Source organism: Dipodomys merriami, unplaced genomic scaffold (assembly GCF_024711535.1).
Source record: "Dipodomys merriami isolate MVZ:Mamm:240054 unplaced genomic scaffold, mDipMer1.0.p SCAF_19, whole genome shotgun sequence".
Classification (NCBI taxonomy): Eukaryota; Metazoa; Chordata; class Mammalia; order Rodentia; family Heteromyidae; genus Dipodomys; species Dipodomys merriami.
This window is the reverse complement of record NW_027203270.1, coordinates 3,935,226-3,955,126: the sequence shown is the minus strand read 5'-3', so window position 1 is coordinate 3,955,126 and position 19,901 is coordinate 3,935,226. Positions and strand designations below refer to the sequence as shown.

General features: G+C 38.1%; 1 protein-coding gene across 2 annotated transcripts in view; it reads left to right on the top strand.

The window, feature by feature from the left end:
• Positions 1-2,932: 2,932 nt before the first annotated feature.
• The window catches only part of Rnf43 (ring finger protein 43), a 78,737-nt gene continuing 61,768 nt past the window's right edge, over positions 2,933-19,901 (top strand). The window contains exons 1-2 of one of the 2 annotated variants that reach the window (XM_070027003.1): positions 2,933-3,484; positions 4,490-5,104. In XM_070027003.1, the coding sequence (XP_069883104.1) occupies positions 4,853-5,104 (252 nt within the window). In that variant the 5' untranslated portion in view covers positions 2,933-3,484; positions 4,490-4,852. Of the gene's footprint in view, positions 3,485-4,478; positions 5,105-19,901 lie in introns of both variants that reach the window. The other variant, XM_070027002.1, reaches the window with a different exon arrangement.

The following is a 19,901-nucleotide window of genomic DNA, read 5'->3' as shown; positions in this document are numbered from 1 at the left end:
CTACCACTGAGCCACCTTTCCAGCCCCTGGCTACATTGTTTTTTTTTTTTTTTGTTGGCCATGGGCTTGAACTCTGGGCCTGGGCACTGTCCCTCAGCTCTTCAGCTCAAGGCAAGCGCTCTACCACTTGAGCTACAGCGCCACTTCCGGTTTTCTGGTGGTTTATTGGAGATAGGAGTCTCACGGTCTCTCCTGCCCGGGCTGGCTTTGAACCGCGATCCTCAGATCTCAGCCTCCTGAGTAGCTAGGATTACAGGCGTGAGCCACCAGCGCCCGGCTGGCTACATTGTTTTTGTTTTATCTTTAAGTAGTTGTACAAAGGGGTTTTGATTCAACATGTCACTTATGAGTACAATTCATCTTGATCACTGTTACCCTTTCTATCTCCTAACCCAGCTACTTTGGAGGCAGAGATTGTGAGAATTTCAGTTCAAAGCCTGCCTAAGCAAAATGTTTGTGAGATCCCATCTCAATCAAAATGATTGGAATGGAAGTTCATGTCTGTGACCCCAGCTATGTGAGACACTTTATAAGATCCATCCTGAGGAAGAAATCAAGTTCCTCCCTGATAGATAAAGCAAAAGAAAAAAAGGCTGGCAGTATGGTTCAAGTGGTAGAGCTCCTGCCTAGCAAGTGCAAGTCCCTAGTTCAGATCCCAGTTCCACAAAAAAAAAGAACATAAACAGTAACAAATTTAAAAAAGTTGCCAGGTACCAGTGGCTTACATCTATAACTCTAGCTACTCAGGAGGATGAGATCTGAGGATTGCAGTTCATAGCCAGCCTGGGCAGAAAAATCTATGAGACTCATCTCCAATTCACCACCGAAAAGCTGGAAATGGAGCTGTGGCTCAAGTGGTAGAGCACTAGTATTGAGCAGAAAAGCTTAGGGACAATGCCAGACTATGAGTTCAAGCCCTAGGCCCAGCGTACACACACACAAAATCTCCAGCAGAATTAGAACTCTTCCCTATCATTTGGGATAGTTGTTGTAAACAGGCTATTATATCTGTGTTCTTAAGCTACAAATGAGAAGTACTAAATTAGCCAGGTGACCATGGTTAATGCCTGTAATCTTAGCTACTCAGGAGGCTGAGGTCTGAGGATCACAGTTTGAAGGCAGCCCACACAGAAAAGTCCCCAAGAGACTCTTATCTCCAACTAATCACTGGAAGTGGTACTGTGGCTCAAGTTGGTAGAGCACTAGCCATGAGCACAAAGAGTCTCAGGGAAAACACCACCCAGACCCTGTGTTCAAGCTCCACAACCAACAACAACAAAAAAGTAATTAAGATTTCACTTTAGAATTTACTCTTCTCCAGGTTTACCTCTTTTAATGTCTAATATTCAGAAACTCTTCACAGAATCTTCAATAGGAGAAAAAGTTTCAAGATCAAAAGGCTATTTAATGCTTTCAGAAGTATTATGTCATTTAATCTTTACAACAAACCAGTGCAATAATTACCTGCATTTTATTTTATTTTTATTTTTTTGGGTCTGGTCATGGGGCCTGAACTCTGGGCCTGGGCGCTGTCCCTCAGCTCGAGGCTAGCGCTCTACCACTTGAGCCACAGCGCCACTTCTGGCTTTTTTCTTTTTGCTTATGTGGTGCTGAGGAATCGAACCCAGGACTATCATGCATGCCAAGGCAAGCGCTCTACCACTGAGCCACCTTTCCAGCCCAATTACCTTCATTTTAAAAATTACTAAACAGGTTCAATTTGTATGAGGTTGAAAAACATGCAGTTTTATCATAAGAATTTTTCTTTATAATAACTTTTTAAGTGAATACAGATCAATAGAGTTAGTTGTATTCACATTGTTGTTCATTGGTATAATTTTGAAATACTTTGGTATCAGTTCAAAAGCAAAATGCCTGACTACAGTACTGGGGTTTGAACCAAGCACGAGTCCCTATCGCTTGAGCCATGCTTCCTGCCCTTGTCGTGCCTAATGGCAAGGTTAGTATAACAGTTATAGTTCATGGATGTGATAATTAGCAGAAAATCAGCTTTGTTTCTGACTACACTTCTTTGATGAATTTTACCATTTGCTTGTAGACTTGTAGTCTTACCATGAGGGTAAAATACATAGTTATGTCACCTCCAAAAGATGTGAGGCTATAATAACCTGATCTAAAGTTACATATAGATAAGAGCTCTAACTTCAATTAGAAGAAAAACTATGCACAAAATAGAGTTGGTCAGGCGCTGGTAGCTCATGCCTATAATCCTGGCTACTCAGAAGGCTGAGTTCTGAAGATCGTGGTTCAAAGTGAGCCCGAGCAGGAAAGTCTGTAGGATTCTTATTTCCAGTTAACCACCCGAAAACCAGAAGTGGAGCTCTGGCTCAAAGTGGTAGAGTGCTAGCCTTGAGCAAAAAAAAAAAAAAAAGCTCAGGGACAGCGCGCAGGCCCATGACTGACGAAAAAAAGGACAGAGTCCTTCCCCAGGTAAGAGACAGAAGCGGCAGTAAATTGGTAAGTACGACAGTTCAGGATTACTTTATTTTGGCTTTGTGCCACTTATAGACACACTAAAACCCGGAAAGTACAGAAATCCCTTTGAACTCTTATTTGCAAAACCTTGTGTCCATTCTTTTATCTTGTGGATTCTTTCATTTTATTTCCTCATACCACCATCTATGCTCTGCTGCATGCAGAATCTGCTTAGATATGTTTGAGTGGCTCTGATTTACACGTAGTAGCTTGCTTACCCAGAGAAAGGTATGAAGGACTGATTTAGATGTAGTTGGGTTGTGCCTCACTAGAGGGAGTCAGGGAACTGAGAAAGGAGAGGCAAAGACTGCTTCTGGTTAAGTGTGTGCTTGCACCGAGAGGAGGAGGGGCCGGCTTGAGGGTGGCTGCCTCTAGCTGCTCCACCCTCACTTTGTCAGCAGGTAGAGCGAGCGTGATTGCAGTCCCTGGGGAGGCAGTCAGAACTAGAACACCAATTACAAACCACAGGCTTCCTGCTCTAAGGAGTTGATCCAGAACTGTCTTTCTGGCAGGGAAGCGCTCGAATCCTTCTGAACTTTCCAAGTCCATCCGTGATTCAGAGATACTGCCTTCTCTCTCTGGGATTTTCTGTGGTTCTGGTAGTGAATTGTTGCTGATCTGTCTGCTACTTTGCTTTTTTGAGATTGATCCTTTTAAATATGCTGTTCGCAAAGAAAAGGAACTGTTGTTAGCAAAGGAGATTTCAGAAATGCTTTTGGATCTTCTATAAATATTTTTAGAATTCTTGGGGACAGTAACTCATCCTGGAGTAAGTTTCTGCCTTTGACCTGCATGGATTATATTTTCAGGCTTCGGAATTTCTCGACACTTACCTGTAGTGTGGGGGCACTTGGTTTGGTTGGAGAGTAAGAAGGTGGAAGAATGATCTGTACTTGGTTAAACAGTTCAAACCTTTGAACAGGATCTATAAATGCATAATTGATTTGTTTCACCCCTGTGGATTCCAGTGGGCCCAACAGCACAACAGGTTTGCAGATTTCTTTTGAAATTCTTTTTTTTCTTCTGCCTCTGCCTCAGCAAAAGGAACAATCTCTATAATAGGTTCATGTTCAGTTGCTTGACTTTTCAGCACTTATTCTGAAGACTCTGATTTTTAAACCTCGGAACACAGGAGGCTGTGTGAGATACACTTACCTTACTTAAGAGTACACATTTAAAAATCTTATTCTATGTTTATATGAAGATTCACATTCTCATATGTGCCTAGAAATAGTAGAGAAATACTCTACTTGGGCTTAATTGTATTTTTTCAGGGTGTTTTACTTAGAACCTGTGATTAATCATCCTTATTACCCCTATCTTTTATTCTCCACTCGCTCAAGGAATTCAAAAACATGTTAGGAATAGTCTTTTGTTTTTTCTTAAGAACCTTGAAGATTACAGATTATAAGATCTGTATATTACAGTAGTTTCATGGGAAATCAGCATGCTTGGCATTCTCAAGGTGGTGAATAAGATCTGTAATCTTAAAATAGGAAAATGGAGATAGAAATATGAATTTTGACTCAAAAAATAATTGGAAAGATAACTTTTTCAACTATTACAATAGTTGGAAAAGGTGGTGGTACTTGGGTTTATCCTTAGTATATGAAGGAATACAAATTTGTACCTAATTTACAGGCAACTTTAGGTAAAACACTGAAAAATTAGAGTATGTCAAAGTTCATGAAAAAAATATAAATTTAATAGGCTTATATGTACTTTGGCTTATGCTGAAATACAATTTAATGTGGAAACTTTTCTGAATATGTGCTAAAGCATCTTTGGACATCTCTCCAGGTTAGTCCTAAACTTTTTTTACATTATTCCATCTCGTGGTTTTTAATCACAATTGACAACTTTTGAGCCTTATAAAGGGCCATCTCTTCCGTTTTCTGAACTGGAGTTCTTCACTCACCTTTGATGCATTATGTAGCTGTTTACTTTGCCTTGTTTTTTTTGTTCATCAACATTGGGTTTAGTTCCTCCACAGCTTGATGCATATGGACGACCAACAGCAAGTAATCTGACGTACTAAAAATTCACATTCAATCTCAAGCAAAGTTGGAAATTTCAAGAAGTTGTGATACCTTTGCTAGTCAGAGAGAAGATGGGAGGAAAGGCCATCCCTGAATCCGAGGTGGGCCAAAAAACCCTCTTCGCTGCCCAATCAGGAATGCCACCTCTTCTTGGGAATATACTTTAGAAAAAGGAAGGACCAAAACTCTGACTTGGCTTTGTGAAATTGAAGAATAAGTTCTCTTGTCTTCCATTTGTCTGGATGTGAGAACCTGCATTTGGCATTAGCTAGTGGAAGCAGTATGTATGGCCGAAGTGCATTGCTGCAGCTGGTAGCATGAGTGGTGGCCACCAGCTGCAGCTGGCTGCCCTCTGGCCCTGGCTGCTGATGGCTACCCTGCAGGCAGGCTTTGGACACACAGGACTAGTATTGGCAGCAGCTGTGGAGTCTGAACGATCAGCAGAGCAGAAGGCTATTATCAGGGTGATCCCCTTGAAAATGGACCCCACAGGAAAACTGAATCTCACGCTGGAAGGTGTGTTTGCTGGTGTTGCAGAAGTAACTCCAGCAGAAGGAAAATTAATGCAGGCAAGTACACCTTCATTACATTTCACTTCCCATCTGTTTGAATTATGCTTTTCTTCTTTTGTTTCCCAAACCAATTGCCATACGAGGGCTTCTGCTGCTACTTGTTAGTCTTTTAAGGATATCGCCTTGTTGACATTCCAAAGAAAGTTCTTATTTTATACTCAAGAAATGTATAAATCCTCAATTTTAAAAGATCATATGCTTATTTTGGGGAGTATATGCAATAAAAGATTTCTTTACAGGTGATATATTTTGGGCACTATTTTGTGATAGATGAAAAGTACAGTTAATATTTAATTGACTTGAGGATTATAGTTTATATCCCATTAATTTTTTAAATGAACACTAAGTAGGTTATTTTTAATGGTTAACAATACCCCAAAATTCTGAAATGTTCTTGGAGCATATTTGATTATGGTGTCACGTCTAAAATTTAGTCCAACTGAAATACTATGGCTGGCTTTATACCACGTGTGGCACTTTATTGCTAAGTCCAAAATGGAGAGGACTAGATTACAAAATGGACACAAGGTGAAAACCTACCTACCTCCTGGTCACTTTGGTGACCCCTTTTAAATTTTTTGAAAGTTTTATTATTTCCAAAAAGTTAATTTCACATCTGCTATTTTGTTGACCTATAAGGTTTTTCAGATATAGTATTTTAGACTTTCCAGCCTGGATTTTTGCCTATATCTCATTCACAGTCTATTCTTTGTATTGAATTGAAGAATTAACTGGGGCCACAAATCTTTCTTAGACCAATTTCTTATTCCCTATGGTATGGTATGGTAAGACAAGACCTTAAAGGTTGTATTTTTCTGCTGTGTCTATCTGTAAAGTGATGTTGCTTATTTATTAAAGTTCACTTTATAAAACTATACTTCTTGTATATAACTCTTGGGCACAGGTTAAAATGTTCTTAAACGAGATAGAGGTCAGCACCAAACTCAAATTTTTGTATGCTATAATAGAACCAAAATGTTGTATAAATTTAATATGTCTACTTAAAGGTACAAAAATGAAACACATTATACAATTCTTTTTCTAACACGAGCTTTTTAGTATATGGGTTATACTTCTTTGGTAGTATTTTAAAGCTGGGATAATTGGTATAATGGGTAAAGTTGAAGGCTCTTCTACTTAGACTAAAAATGGGAGTATATATTTTTTAAAATGGTATTTTTTTGGATAAAAAAAATCTATCATTCAATTTGGACTTTAAGATGGAATTACAAATCCTGAAAAGTTGAAGTCTTATATCATTTTGAACATAGCAATTGGAAGGAAAAGGTGTTTCCTGACCTCACTTCCTTAATGCCTTGAAGCATGAGGTGTGTGCTCCATTAATTTGCAGCTTAAGTAACTTTATCAAAAGTCTTATTTTGGTATTTCTGAAGTCTTTGATAGGCACACCAAACTTTGTGCTTTATATCCTGTGATAGCATGTTCAATGAGTTAATTAGATGCTCCATAATATAGTTTCCCCTTTTACATTTGTTGTCTTCTGTTATCATAAAGCTGTACATAAAGTTTATTTTCATAAAGGAAAAGGTAAATGAGGACCATTTACTCTTGAAGAATGATGTTTTTGCAATCTATTATTTTATCATTCTTTATTATATCTTCTCTTATTCTACCTTTTTTCATTCTGACAAACCTTGCTAATCTTTTTTTAACTATTAACTTTGAACCTATCAGTATGTTTTCAAGTTTTTGTTTTTTGTTTTTTACTTTGCAAAGAGAATTTCACTGTATCTTAGCAAGGACTTTCAGATTTTATAGTGGACAGTTTACATCACAGACAACTTTATCTTCTGTCCATACATGCTTCTTATGGGTCATTAATAAATTTTTATACTAGCCTAGTATCAGTCTCTGGATATGTCAGTAACAGTTCTGGCTTATGGTCTATTAATCAGTTTTTAAGCCACAACAGTCACTCAATTTTCTCAATTGAGAAACTTTATTTTTAAAAAATAAAAACTCCCTTAAGTGATATGTCTTTTTTTTAATCCATTTGATTAACTCTTTCAAAGAACTTCAGTGCATTAAGGACATGTGGGTTACACATCTAGAACCTATGCTGTTTGTTCCTTATCAGATTGCCCTACAACTGGGTTTGTTCACTAAACCTTCTAGGTAACTGAAATTCTGTTTATAGCTCCTATGTTTGTGCTTTGCAGCACTTTATCGTGCTTGGTAGATAGTATACCCTGATGTCACAAATTTAAAAGTAACCTGCTATTTTCACCCAGGAAGTTGGATAGTTTTATGTATCCTTCTATTGATGAACTATTCTAGCTGCCTGTAAAGATATGGGACTGGGAAGGTGGCTCAGTGGTGTACTGCTTGCCTCGCATGCATGAGGCCCTGGGTTCAATTCCTTGGCACCACATAAATAGATAAAGCCAGAAGTGGCACTGTGGCTCAAGTAGTAGAGCACTAACCTTGAGCTGAAGAGCTCAGGGACGGTGCACAGGCCCAGAGTTCGAGCTCCACAACGGACAAAAAAAAAAAATTAGAGATATGAAAACAATGATTTAAAAATAATAACAGCCTGTTGTATTTTTTTCTTAACTTCTCATAGAAGTTCCCATGCATACCTTTACATTTTGTTCAGTTAATTCAGGGAACATGCAATTTTATAAGGACCCTATTAACTGCATTTTTGTTTGTATTAGACTTTTAACTTTCCTTAGACAAATGGAAATATCCCCTTTAACAGTGTGCTTCCAATTTGTTTAAGAATAAAATAGATCATAGTATTACTTATAAGATAATTTATTTTGTTTATCTCACCTTTGTCTGATGGCTATATACCAAAGAGCATTGAAAACCAAGCAATGATGAATTTTTGTCTTCCTTCTTGTTCCTCATTGTGCTTAGGAGTTCTTTTTCCCAGTAGTAATTGCTAATTCTCCCCATTCTTTCTGTATTCTCTCTTCCTTCCTCTTTCCCTCCCTATAATTTTAAACTGTTATGTTCTAGAAGAAAGTTTCTCTGTACTAGAAGAAAGTTGAATCAAAAGAGGGAATTTCTTCACTATATATTTTCTATTTCTCCAAGTCCTCTCTTTCATATTGCAAAATTTCCCATCTTAGAATCAACTAAATTATGTTAGTTTCTATTCTGCCTGAGATTGTCTCTCTGTATTACCATCTCATTTCAAACCCAGGTACAGGTTTGTAATACCTTTAATATGTCTAATTCTTATATTTCTCCTATTTGCAAAAACCTTGCTTTTTCTCTAATCTTCTTCTACCTCTGTATTTTTAGGATAAACTCTTACTGGTATTCTGATCTGCCTACCCTCCCTTCCTTCCTCCCTCCCTTCCCCCTTCTCTCTCTTTCTTTCCCTAAGCTGTTTGTTCAAGCTGGCACTATTATCACTTGAGCCACAACTTCACTCCTGACTTTTTTTGGGTGGTTAATTGGAGATATGAGTCTCACAGACTTTTTTGCTCAGGTTGGTTTTGAACTGTGATCCTTGGATCTCAGCTTCCTGAGTAGCTAGAATTATAGGCATGAGCTACTGGCAGCTGGCAGTATTTCTTTTATTAGCTATTAGAAAAACAGGCAAGGAAACTTTCTAGATCTCCTAATTACTTGGTGTGGTGACTTACAAAGACTACATGATAGAGATTCCAACTTCTTAGTATTTTTATTTTCATTTGACTATATTCTTTGCTTCCAATTTTATACTATTGCAGACAAAGAAATGTGCTGTTTATTATCGACTTTCCAGTTTTCTGATTTGTTTTTCTCTTTTATTTATTCATTTTCAGTTGTCTGGTTTATTATCTCTTTGATTCCTGTTACTATTATCTAGTAATATTGCTGCCATTTATAAATGATTACATTTATATTTTTCTTATTCATAAATATTATTTAGAAAGGAAAACCCAAAGTTAATCATCTTCTCAGCTCAGAACAGTAAGAGGACCTTACTGCAACACAAGAGAGGTCACCAATTCCTTAACTATCATATTTTTCCTGCTCAGCTGATAGTCCTGGATTTTCTTAGACTTTAGAATAAAGTTATGATCAGGATTAGAGTGTACTGCCCTGAGGCTTCATACAATGGGAGGGTAGTTTCAAATTTGGCCACTAACAGTGTACACCTCTGGACAAATTTTCCTTTGCACAATGTCTCTGCTTGCCTCCTAATTTTACCTATTAGTCAACACATAGTTATCCTGTCTTTGAATTTTTACAGTATTTGTAGGCATGACCTGTAACTTTACAACTAAAGTTTTTGGCTAGCATCAGAGAGACAACTATTTATACTTGAAAAAAAAAAACCCACCTATATTAGAATCCCAGGAACTTCACTTTTAATTCTGATCCTGCCATTAGATGATTGTGTGATTTGGGACAAAATAGCTTTTAGCTTTTTAGCTATAGATTCTTGGTCTGTGAATTCAGAGATCTAAATATAATAATTATCAAAGCGGTGTTATGCCCTTTATATGGTATTAGCTTATTTAATTCTTCAAATAATTTTATGAGAAAAAGTTCAGTACTTTGAATTTTCACATTTAACGTATAAGGAAAGTGAAGACTTAAATGTTAAATATCTGCCATGGTTATAAGTAGTAATAACAAGTAAGTGGCAAGAGAATGGTTTTCTGGTTCTAAATTTTATACAGCTGAGATTGCTACAGATGACTAGAACACCAGAGCAGGCTTCGTGTAATTCATTTTTTTCCAAAGTAGAAATGAATAAAAGTGGTAAATAGCCTTGCCTGAGGTTTATCTGACAGAATATATAATATTCTATTTTTTCTCATTTGTGTTTGATTTGCAAAGACATGAATAAATCAGAATGTTTTATTTATTCAGTATCTCCATGTCAGTACCTTTCTCCTCATTTAAAAACAGTTTATGATAACTTCTAATTCAGGAACTTGAAATAATGTACTTAGAAATCACATGCATTTAATTGCCATTGCTCAAATTAGAGATCTTTGGATGAAGATTGAAAATAATAGATTTTGTGACTTTTGCTTTGCAACCACCTCTAAAAATAAGTACAGAGTAAATATTCATGATCAAGTCAGCTCTTTACTATTTATATTAGTAAAGGTGCAGAAAATCCAGTTAATTAGTAATTGACTTTAGAAAGCTGTCAGGCATCAGAAATATACCATCAAACACAATGTGTGCCCAGACATTTTTAGGTGTTTGCTTCCTCTCATCCCTGTTCAGTGCCTTCTAGATTTGACTTTGTTCTTAGAAGATGGGCATCTGAGGGTTGGGAAGGTGGCTCAGTAGTAGAGTGCTTGCCTTGCATGCATGAGGCCCTGGGTTTGATTCCTCAAGCACCACATAAGCAGAAAAAGCCAGAAGTGGTGCTGCGGCTCAAGTGGTAGAGTGCTAGCCTTGAGCTGAACAGATGAGGGATAGTGCCCAGACCCAGAGTTCAGCCCCATGACTGATCAGAAAAAGAAAAAGAAGACTGGCATCTGGAAAAGAACAAGGCATGCCTTTTTCGAGGGACCTATTAAATAAATTTGTTCATATAATAGTTCTGTACTTCATGTAAAAATCCAACAAATTTAAGTTCATATTTGAAAATCCCTTTGGTTTAATAGGAAGTAATGAATGAGGTGTTCCTCATTAGACTATTGCCCTCATTATTGAGTGTTCATTTATCATACTCTGGGGGTAGTTATTTCTTGGTTTGGTAGTCAAATGTGTGTGCACATGCATGCACCTGTATATAATAAGTTTATCTAAAACTTAGTTATAATTATTTAAACACTATTTAAGATATCCCTAGAGCTCATGGCTAATGAAAACAACTTTGTACTCTGAAAATACTTTATTGGAACTCCTTTGTGCCTTTTTTTTTCATCCCTTCAACTGTAAGTACAGAGGAAAGAAAAATGTTGTAAATGAGCAATGTATTATTATTATAAATGTTGGGATCCAGAACTGGTAGCAAGGTACAGTTAGAGCGGAATGGAGAATGATATTCCATTAAGTTTATGTAACAATTTTCTGCCAAGGAGCTTAAAATGAATCACAAACATCTGCCAGATAGGAACAGGTAATATTTATTCAATGTTATAGAAAATGTACTTGGGAGTGAGAAAATAAGACCAAAAGTTCAGACCCACTCTGCTTTTCAGTTTTGGAGGGGGGGATGTTTTGTTTTGTTGCCAGTCTTGGGGTTTGAACTCAGGGCGTGGGTTCTGTCCTTGAGCCTCTTCCTGCTCAAGACTAGTGCTCTACCACTTGACCATAATGCCACTTCTGGCTCTTTCTAAGAAGTTTATTGGAGATAAGAGTCTCACTGACTTTTCTGCTCATGTTGGATTCAAACGCTAATCTTCAGATCTCAGCTTCCTGAATAGCTAGGATTATAGGCATGAGCCACCAATGCCCAGCCCGATCTCTTTTCAAGAGATAAAAGAGTAATTAATTTTTTTGGGGGGTCCAGTTGTGGGGCCTGAACTCTGGGCCTGAGCACTGTCCCTCAGCTCTTCACCTTAAGGCTAGTGCCCTACCACTTGAGACACAGTGCCACTTCCGGCTTTTTTCTTTTTGCTTATGTGGTGCTGAGGAATCAAACCCAGGGCCTCAGGCATGCAAGGCAAGCGCTCTACCACTGAGCCAACTTCCAAGCTCCAAGAGTAATTAATTTTTAAAAGGTATCCATGAGGGGCTGGGAATGTGGCTTAGTCGTAGAGTGCTTGCCTAGCATTCATGAAGCCCTGGGTTGGATTCCTCAGTACCACATAAACAGAAAAGGCCAGAAGTGGTGCTGTGACTCAAGTGGTAGAGTGCTAGTCTTGAGCAAAAGAAGCTCAGGGACAGTGCCCAGGCCATGAGTTCAAGCCCCAGGACTGACAAAAAAAAAGGGGGGGGTATCTAAGAATGTAGATTTCTCAGGAGTTAATTGTAATGTGTAATAATCCTAAAAATTTGACATATTGTCCATGGTTGAGACATCTTCTATTTTAACTTACTTTGCTTAATGTGATAATTCAGACAAAAAAAACTATTAATGAAGCAGTTTGCCAACTTTATATTCTATGAGTTAATGCTGTGACCTGTATTCATTGTTCTTTTGAGAATTGTTAGAGTAAAATCTAGTCTTTACCAGGTGATCTGTAAAGACTTGATCAGACCCTGCATCTCCACCTATTTCCTCCTCTCCCCATTTGACTTCCGCTACAAAGGCTTCCTGGCTGTCTTTTAGTTAGACCAGCCACACTCCCACCTCAGGGCTGCTCTACTTGCTAGTCTCACAGCCTTAATCACTCACAGCTGAGATATTTTCTCCTCTTGGTCAACCCTTGGTGTTAAATATACCTTGTTCTTTTAAAGAGGCCTTGATCTTAAAGTGGCTATCCTGTTTTGAAGACCTCTTCCTATTCCCTGAGGGATTATGTTCCCCTTCCCTGCTTTATTTTTCTTTGCAAAATTATAGGCATGTGGTATGCTATAATGTTTTATTTTTTTAGTTGTCTGTCTCCTGTCAGACTACTGATAGGAGCTGTGTGAAAACAAGGTTGTTGTTGGTGGTTGTTTGTTTTTTTGTGGGGTTTTTTTTGTTTGTTTTTATATTTTTTTGCCATTTTCATTCAAACCTATATCCCAGAAAATAGTGTCCTAGTATATTGACACAGCAGGTAGCCAGTAAATATTTGTTGAGTGAATATAAGATTATTATGGAGCTGGACCCCAGTGGCTCACGCCTGTAATCCTAGTTACTCAGGAGGCTGAGATCTGAGGATCGTGGTTCAAAGCCAGCGGGGGCAGGAAAGTCTGTGAAACTCTTATCTCCAATTAACCACCAGAAAATTGGAAGTGGCTTGTGGCTCAAGTGGTAGAGTGCTCACCTTGCGCTGAAGAGCTGAGGGACAGTGCCCAAGTCCAGAGTTCAAGCCCCACAACTGACCCCCCCCAAAAAAAAGAGATTATTATGGAATTGAGTAGCTCTGGTAGCTGGGAACTAATTTAGGATGAAACATTCATTTGTCTCATGACATTTTTAAGTTTAAGGCCCATTATTTTGAGTGTTTGGAGATATATTTACCATGTAATAGTCCTTTACCCGCCCCCCCGACTTACTAATCATAAACATGGCTGTGTAGAATATGTGTGAGCTTTGTCTTTTTAAAAAAATTATATTTTTATTTTCTGTAAGTAGTTGCATAAAGGAGTTACCATTTGATTAACCAGTTAATCAGTTAATTAATCTTGATCCATATCAAAATCTTGATCCTCTTTCAGTATTCTCCCCATCCCTCCCAACCCAACCTCTCCCCTCAATTTTCTTAATTTCATAGGCTATGCATTGAACATTATGATGTATCCCCTCCTCCTACTTCGCTTTTTATTCATCTGGAGATTGAACTCAGTGCCTCAGGCTTACTTGGCCAGTGCTCTATTTCCTAAGCCATACCCCACTGAATATCTTTGAGTTATTACTTTACACAACATTCATTACTTTGTTTATATTTATTTTGAAGATGGAGCCCAGGTCCTTGAGCATGTTAGGTAAGTACCTCTCTAGGCTCTTCACCATATTTATTGTGTAGCTCAACCCTTGCTTTATAAGAATAAATTCTGTTTTTCCAAGAAAGATTATTGGGGTGCTAACTTTAAACCTGTGATCATAAAACATTATCAAATATACCTTCTTCTTAAACCTGTGGTTTTTAAGTTCTAGTTTTGATACTCTAAAGCAGTATTTTTCCATCTTTTTTGTGTATACATCTAGGTCTCTTTGAGAATATTATAAAAGTTATTGATCATATATACAAAATACCCATATATACTTGACATGAACAAATTTGCACAAAGTCTCAATGAATTGAGAAAGCCTGAACATCTAAAGGTCTAAGGCCTCCAGATTAAGAGCTACTATCCTAAAATAATTCTTCTTGTTTGAGGAAATGAACTTAGTTCTCAAAACTAATTTACCCTCTAGTTGCTAATTACGTTTACTTAATTTTAGAGGCATTTTAATGTGTTATTTTAAGTCAAGTAGACAAAAAAAATTGGTACAATTATGAGAAAATGGCTTGACCTTACATGTAAAATTTCATGTCTGACCAAGATTTGTTTATGTGTAGTAAAGGGATTTTCTCTTTAAATATTACATGAAACTGTGCTTAAATTTTAGAAATGCTTACAATTTAGAATGTTCACAATTCTTCAGTATGAGGGTATTTTTTGTGTTTGTTTTTTGTCAGTCATGAGGCTTAAACTCTGGGCCTGAGCTCTTCAGCTCAAGGTGAGCGCTCTACTACTTGAGCCACAGCTCCACTTCCGGTTTTCTAGTGGTGTAGTGGATATAAGAGTCTCATGGACTTTCCTATCGCGGCTGGCTTTGAACCACCATCCTCATATCTCAGTCTCCTGAGTAGCTAGGACTACAGGCATGAGCCACAGGCACCCGGCTACTCATAGATTTTGATATAAGTAGAACAACTGTAGCTCTATTTGGCTACCAGATTCTTTTTTTCTTTTTTTTTTTTTTTTTTTTGCCAGTCGTGGGGCCTGAACTCTGGGCCTGGGCGCTGTCCCTCAGCTCTTCAGCTCAAGGCTAGTGCTCTACCACTTGAGCCACAGCACCATTTCCAGCTTTTTCTGCTTATGAGGTGCTGAGGAATTGAACCCAGGGCCTTATGCATGCGAGGCGAGCACTCTACCACTGAGCCACCTTCCCAGCCCTTGGCTACCAGATTCTGAAAGCACAGGCTAGAAAATAAGCTTTAACTCTAGTTACTTCCCATTCTGTATCTTGTACACTCTCAGGTCCATTGCTTTCCCTAGGGTAGGATTCCTTGGGCCTTTACATTTCTCTTTCTTCAAGATGAATTGTAGTCATAAACTGACATGTTGAATTGAAGTCCCTTTGTGCAACTACTTGAAGATAATCTTACATCTTAAAGAAATTAAATAAAAATAAATTTCTATTTGCTCTAGGGGAAAGTGCTTGCATTTGCTTATTGTTGTTTGTTTTTAAATAACAGGTATACTACATACCCCTACTTTTAGTTTGTGTTATACTTTTCATAGAATGTGTTTAATTTGCAATTTGTGAACACCAAAAAGATCAAAATGCTTTAAAAGTTAATGTTTTGTTTAGATTGCAGCCACATTATTTTTCTAGCTAAGAATTAGATAATTTAGAAATTCTGATTCCATAATCTATTTCTTTTATGATGGTAATTAACCATAATTTTTAATAGTACATTGAATTATCATGTACTGTTGTTACTTCTGTAGAATAATTTGGCTGAGACTGAAAGTGTTATTTTTGTTTGTTTGTTGTTGGTTGTGGGGCCTGAACTCTGGGCCTGAGCACTGTCCCTCAGCTCTTCAACTCAAGGCTAGCACTCTACCACTTGAGCCACAGCGCCACTTCTGGCTTTTTCTGCTTATGTGGTGCTGAGGAATCGAAACCCAAGGCCTCATGCATCCAAGGCAAGCACTCAACCACTGAGCCACCTTCCCAGCCCCAAAGGGGTATGTTGTATGTCTTAATCTTACTTCCTTAAAAAAAAGATTACAGATTCCCATCCTTTTTTCTTCCCAAACTATTTTTATTGTCTTGTGAATTATCCAACTCAAAAAAATCTCCTAGGGCTGGGATGTAGCTCAGTGGCAAAGCGCTTGCCTAGCAAGTGCAACGTCCTGGGTTCGATCCCCAGTACCAAAAAAGAAAAGACAAAAAAATACAGTTAAAAAAAAAAAAACCCAAACAACAAAAAAAAAACCCAACCCTGCCGGGCGCTGGTGGCTCACGCCTGTAATCCTACCTACTCAGGAGGCTGAGATCTGAGGATCGCGGTTCAAAGCCAGCCCGGGCAGGAGAGACCGTGAGACTCCTATCTCCAATAAATCACCAGAAAACCAGAAGTGGTGCTGTAGCTCAAGTGGTAGAGCGCTCGCCTTGAGCTGAAGAGCTGAGGGACAGCGCCCAGGCCCAGAGTTCAAGCCCCACGACCGACAAAAAAAAAAAAAAAATCTCCTATATGATCCAGGTTTTATGTTCTGCTTTTATGCCTTATATACATTCATATTGATTATCTGGTTTTATTATATGTTATCTAGTTTATATATAAGTTTCTCTAACTTTGTGAAGGACTCTTATCGGCTCTACAATTGAATTAAATCCTAATCAGTTTGTGTGTGTGTGTGTGTGTGTGTGTGTGTGTGTGTGTGTCACAGAAAAATAGAGTTTGAGCCAGAGGAAGAATGGGAAGAATGGGTATCCCGTTTGTGAATGATGGTCATCAAAGTTTAAGGTAGGAAGTAGCTCTGTGGTCCAAGTGATAGAGCACTAGCCTTGAGCACAAAGAGGCCCAGGGACAGTGCACATGCCCTGAGTTCAAACCCCACAACCAACCAAAAAAACAAAACAAAGCAAAGCAAAACAACAACAAAAAAACCCCCAAAGTTTAAGGTAGAAAAAAATACCTACTACAGTGTTTTCATTTTACTGTTACAGAAATGAACCCAGGTATTAGTGTTTGCTAGTCACAGAACTTCCAGTCTGCTGCTATATTTTACTGGCCACCATTTTTAGCACACTTTCTTTACCTTAAACATTTTGGGGTCATTGAAGAGAAATAAAAAAGCAGATATTAGCAAAGACTTCCTGGAAGATTCTACTAAGAAGTTATTATGGCTGGGTGTGGTGGTACATACCTGTAATCCCAGGATCATGAGCTGAGTTTGAGATCAGCCTGAGCTACACTCTGATACTTTATCTCTATATACATACCTAAAGATATTTTAGACTGCCGTAAGATTTCTTTCCTCTTTGATCCCTAGTCAACTAGAAGGCATACTTTAAATTACAGGAGTGGGGAGACTTCTGCCAAGGGCCATTTGGATATTAACAACCTCATCCAGGGGCCATACAAAATTATTGAGACAGGCAGATGGCCCTGGGCAGCCAATGAGAGCAGCACAGGAGAAACATAACGTGCATGTCTGTCCTGTCGTATAGCAAATGATTTCTCTCATGGGCTCTGTATCACACACAGGCCAGAAGTTCCTCACCTCTGAACAAGTGAACTAACCAAAAATACCTTGACACAACTTAGTATTGCTTTATATAGTTCATATGTAATTTATTCTGCCATAAAAAAAAGAAATCACTGCACACCAGGTGGCCTGTTAGCCCTGGAACATTGCCTAAAAGCAGCAGAGGCTCTTGAAGTCTAAGCTAAGAACCTCACAGTGATTTGTGGCTTGCTGGCTCCCCTTGGGTACTTTACACTGTGGCTCCCTAGTATGTACCCTATGCTGTGGCAAGGCACTGGAGGAATTTGAAGAGCACTATCTTAGCCTAGTCCAGATAAGAAGATACAACTTAAATAGCAGAAAGCAGTATGTTAGAGGCGCAAGCATAAAAGCATAACACTCCAATTTTCATTTTCCCTGAAGTCATTAGTCATTCAGAATGACTGTAGTAATTCAGTGGGGGTGCCAGTGACTCATATCCGTAATCATAGCAGCTCAGGAGGCTGAGGCATGAAGGATGGTGGTTCAGAGCCACCCTAGGCAGAAAAGCTCTCAAGGTTCCAATTAAATTTAAGCCCTAGTATCTGCACACACACAAGAGAACAAACTAACTAAACTAAAAATAAACCTATTGTAATTCTGACTGAAGAAAAAAATAGCCATTAAATTATAACCCAAGTAGCTTTTAGCTAGAGTACAGCTATGACCTCAAGCATTCATAACCTCTAACTTGTCACTGTTACCAGTTAAATGCGTTATAATATTCCCCATGCAATATTTCTGTATGAATATTATTTATCTGTAGCATTTTCTTTAGAAAACCCAAGTATGAGGAAGTGGTACTGTGGCTCAAGTGGTAGAATGCTTGCCTTGAGCTGAAGAGCTGAGGGACAGCGCCCAGGCCCAGAGTTTAAGCCCCAAGACCAACAATAACAAAAAAAAGAAATCCCAATTATGGACACAAACAGCTTTCTTTTAAAATACAAACTGACTTTCTAAAATATGCAAGAAGTTCCTGTTAAATTATAGTAAAGTTAAAATTAGTAAATTTAGGGCTGAGAATGTGGCTTAGTGTTAGAATGCTTACCTGACATTCATGAAGCCCTAGGTTCAATTCCTCAGTTCCACATAAACAGAAAAAGCTGGAAGTGGCACCATGGCTCAAGTGGTAGAGTGCTAGCCTTGAGCAAAAGAAGCTCAGGGACAGCACATGGGCCCCAAATTCAGGCCCCAGGATTGGCATGCATACACACAAATTTATTTTTAAGCAGAATTCTGTAATACTAAAAGGTTTGTTTTAATAATCTCAGCAGGCTTTGATTTGGTTTTTTCCAAACTGAATTTTATCAGGGAATAAGTAAATAATAAGACTCAGTATATAGGAGGTAAAAACTATTTGCATCTTATCTGTATTTAGCAAAATTTGTTTCTCTTACCAAGGGTTTTAAAAAATTGTTAGTTTTAGTCAAAAATAAGCTATTCTCATTCTTTTTAAATGTGCTGGCTTTAGTATGAGTGAGACCAACATTAGGTTCTTGGCTAGTCCAGAACCCATAAACTGTAGTATATGTAGATGTATACATCATTAGATATCATCATTAGATTATTGAGAATTATTTTGTTGCCCCCTTTGGGAATATGAAAATTCATAGGTAGCTTATAACCATAAAAAAGTAAGAACAAATCATTTAATCTTTCATGTGTTCCAGTGTAGTTTGTGAGGTAACTAATCTCTAAAATTGTTGTTAGCCAGGCATAGTGGTACATATATATAATACCAGCACTCAGGAGTCTGAGGCAGAAGGACAAATAGCCTTGGCTACATAGCAAAACCAATCTTAAACACAAAATGGAAACAAACAAACAGAAAGACTCTTTTGGTCTCAACTTGCAGAATTTATATTCTATATACTTAATATACTAGAGGAATATGCATGACTTACCTATTTATTTTACCTGAGATATATATATATATATATGTATTTATTTATGTATTTATTTATTTATTTTTGCCGGTTGTGGGGCCTGAACTCTGGGCCTGGGCGCTGTCCCTCAGCTCTTCAGAGTAAGGCTAACGCTCTACCACTGAGCCACAGCATCACTTCCGGCTTTTTCTCCTTATGTGGTGCTGAGGAATCAAACCCAGGGCCTCATGCATACGAGGCAAGCACTCTACCACTGAGCCTCCTTCCCAGCCTCTGAGATAAAATGTTTGATAGGTGATAGAAAAAGAAATCTGACTGAGTACTTAAGGTTCCACAACAATTTGATAGCAGAATAAAAGCATCAGACTCTGTTGTGCCCCATTTTCTGGTCCTATTCTGTCTTTATATTCCAGTTAACACACATTAAAAAAAAAAAAAGGAATCTTTTCTCTACAGTTTTATATTTTAAATTCTGTTCAGTTGATTGAGAACCCTTATTCTAAATCCTTTATGAAGGCTATCCCTGTGATAAAACCATATTGACTTCTTCAGCACCTAAGGGAATCTAACCTTTGGAAAAACCTGGAAGAGTCAAAGATAACCTAGAACCAGACTGAGCCACGTAGTAAAAGGAGTAGAATGAATCTGACCCCCAAAATACTTTGTGAAGTTGAATTATTAGAGATAAGCTGAATAATTAAACACGAAGTAAGATTGCAGAGCAGCTGGCGAATAGGTGTTCATGCGTGGAGCTAAGGGGCAGAGCACTCTGTGTAAGCATCTGGGAGGGGTGGAAATGGGGCCATCTGATTAGTAACTATGCCTTGTTATTAAACCGTGACTTTCTGTATTGTGTATCCCTAGAGTTGGAAAACTTC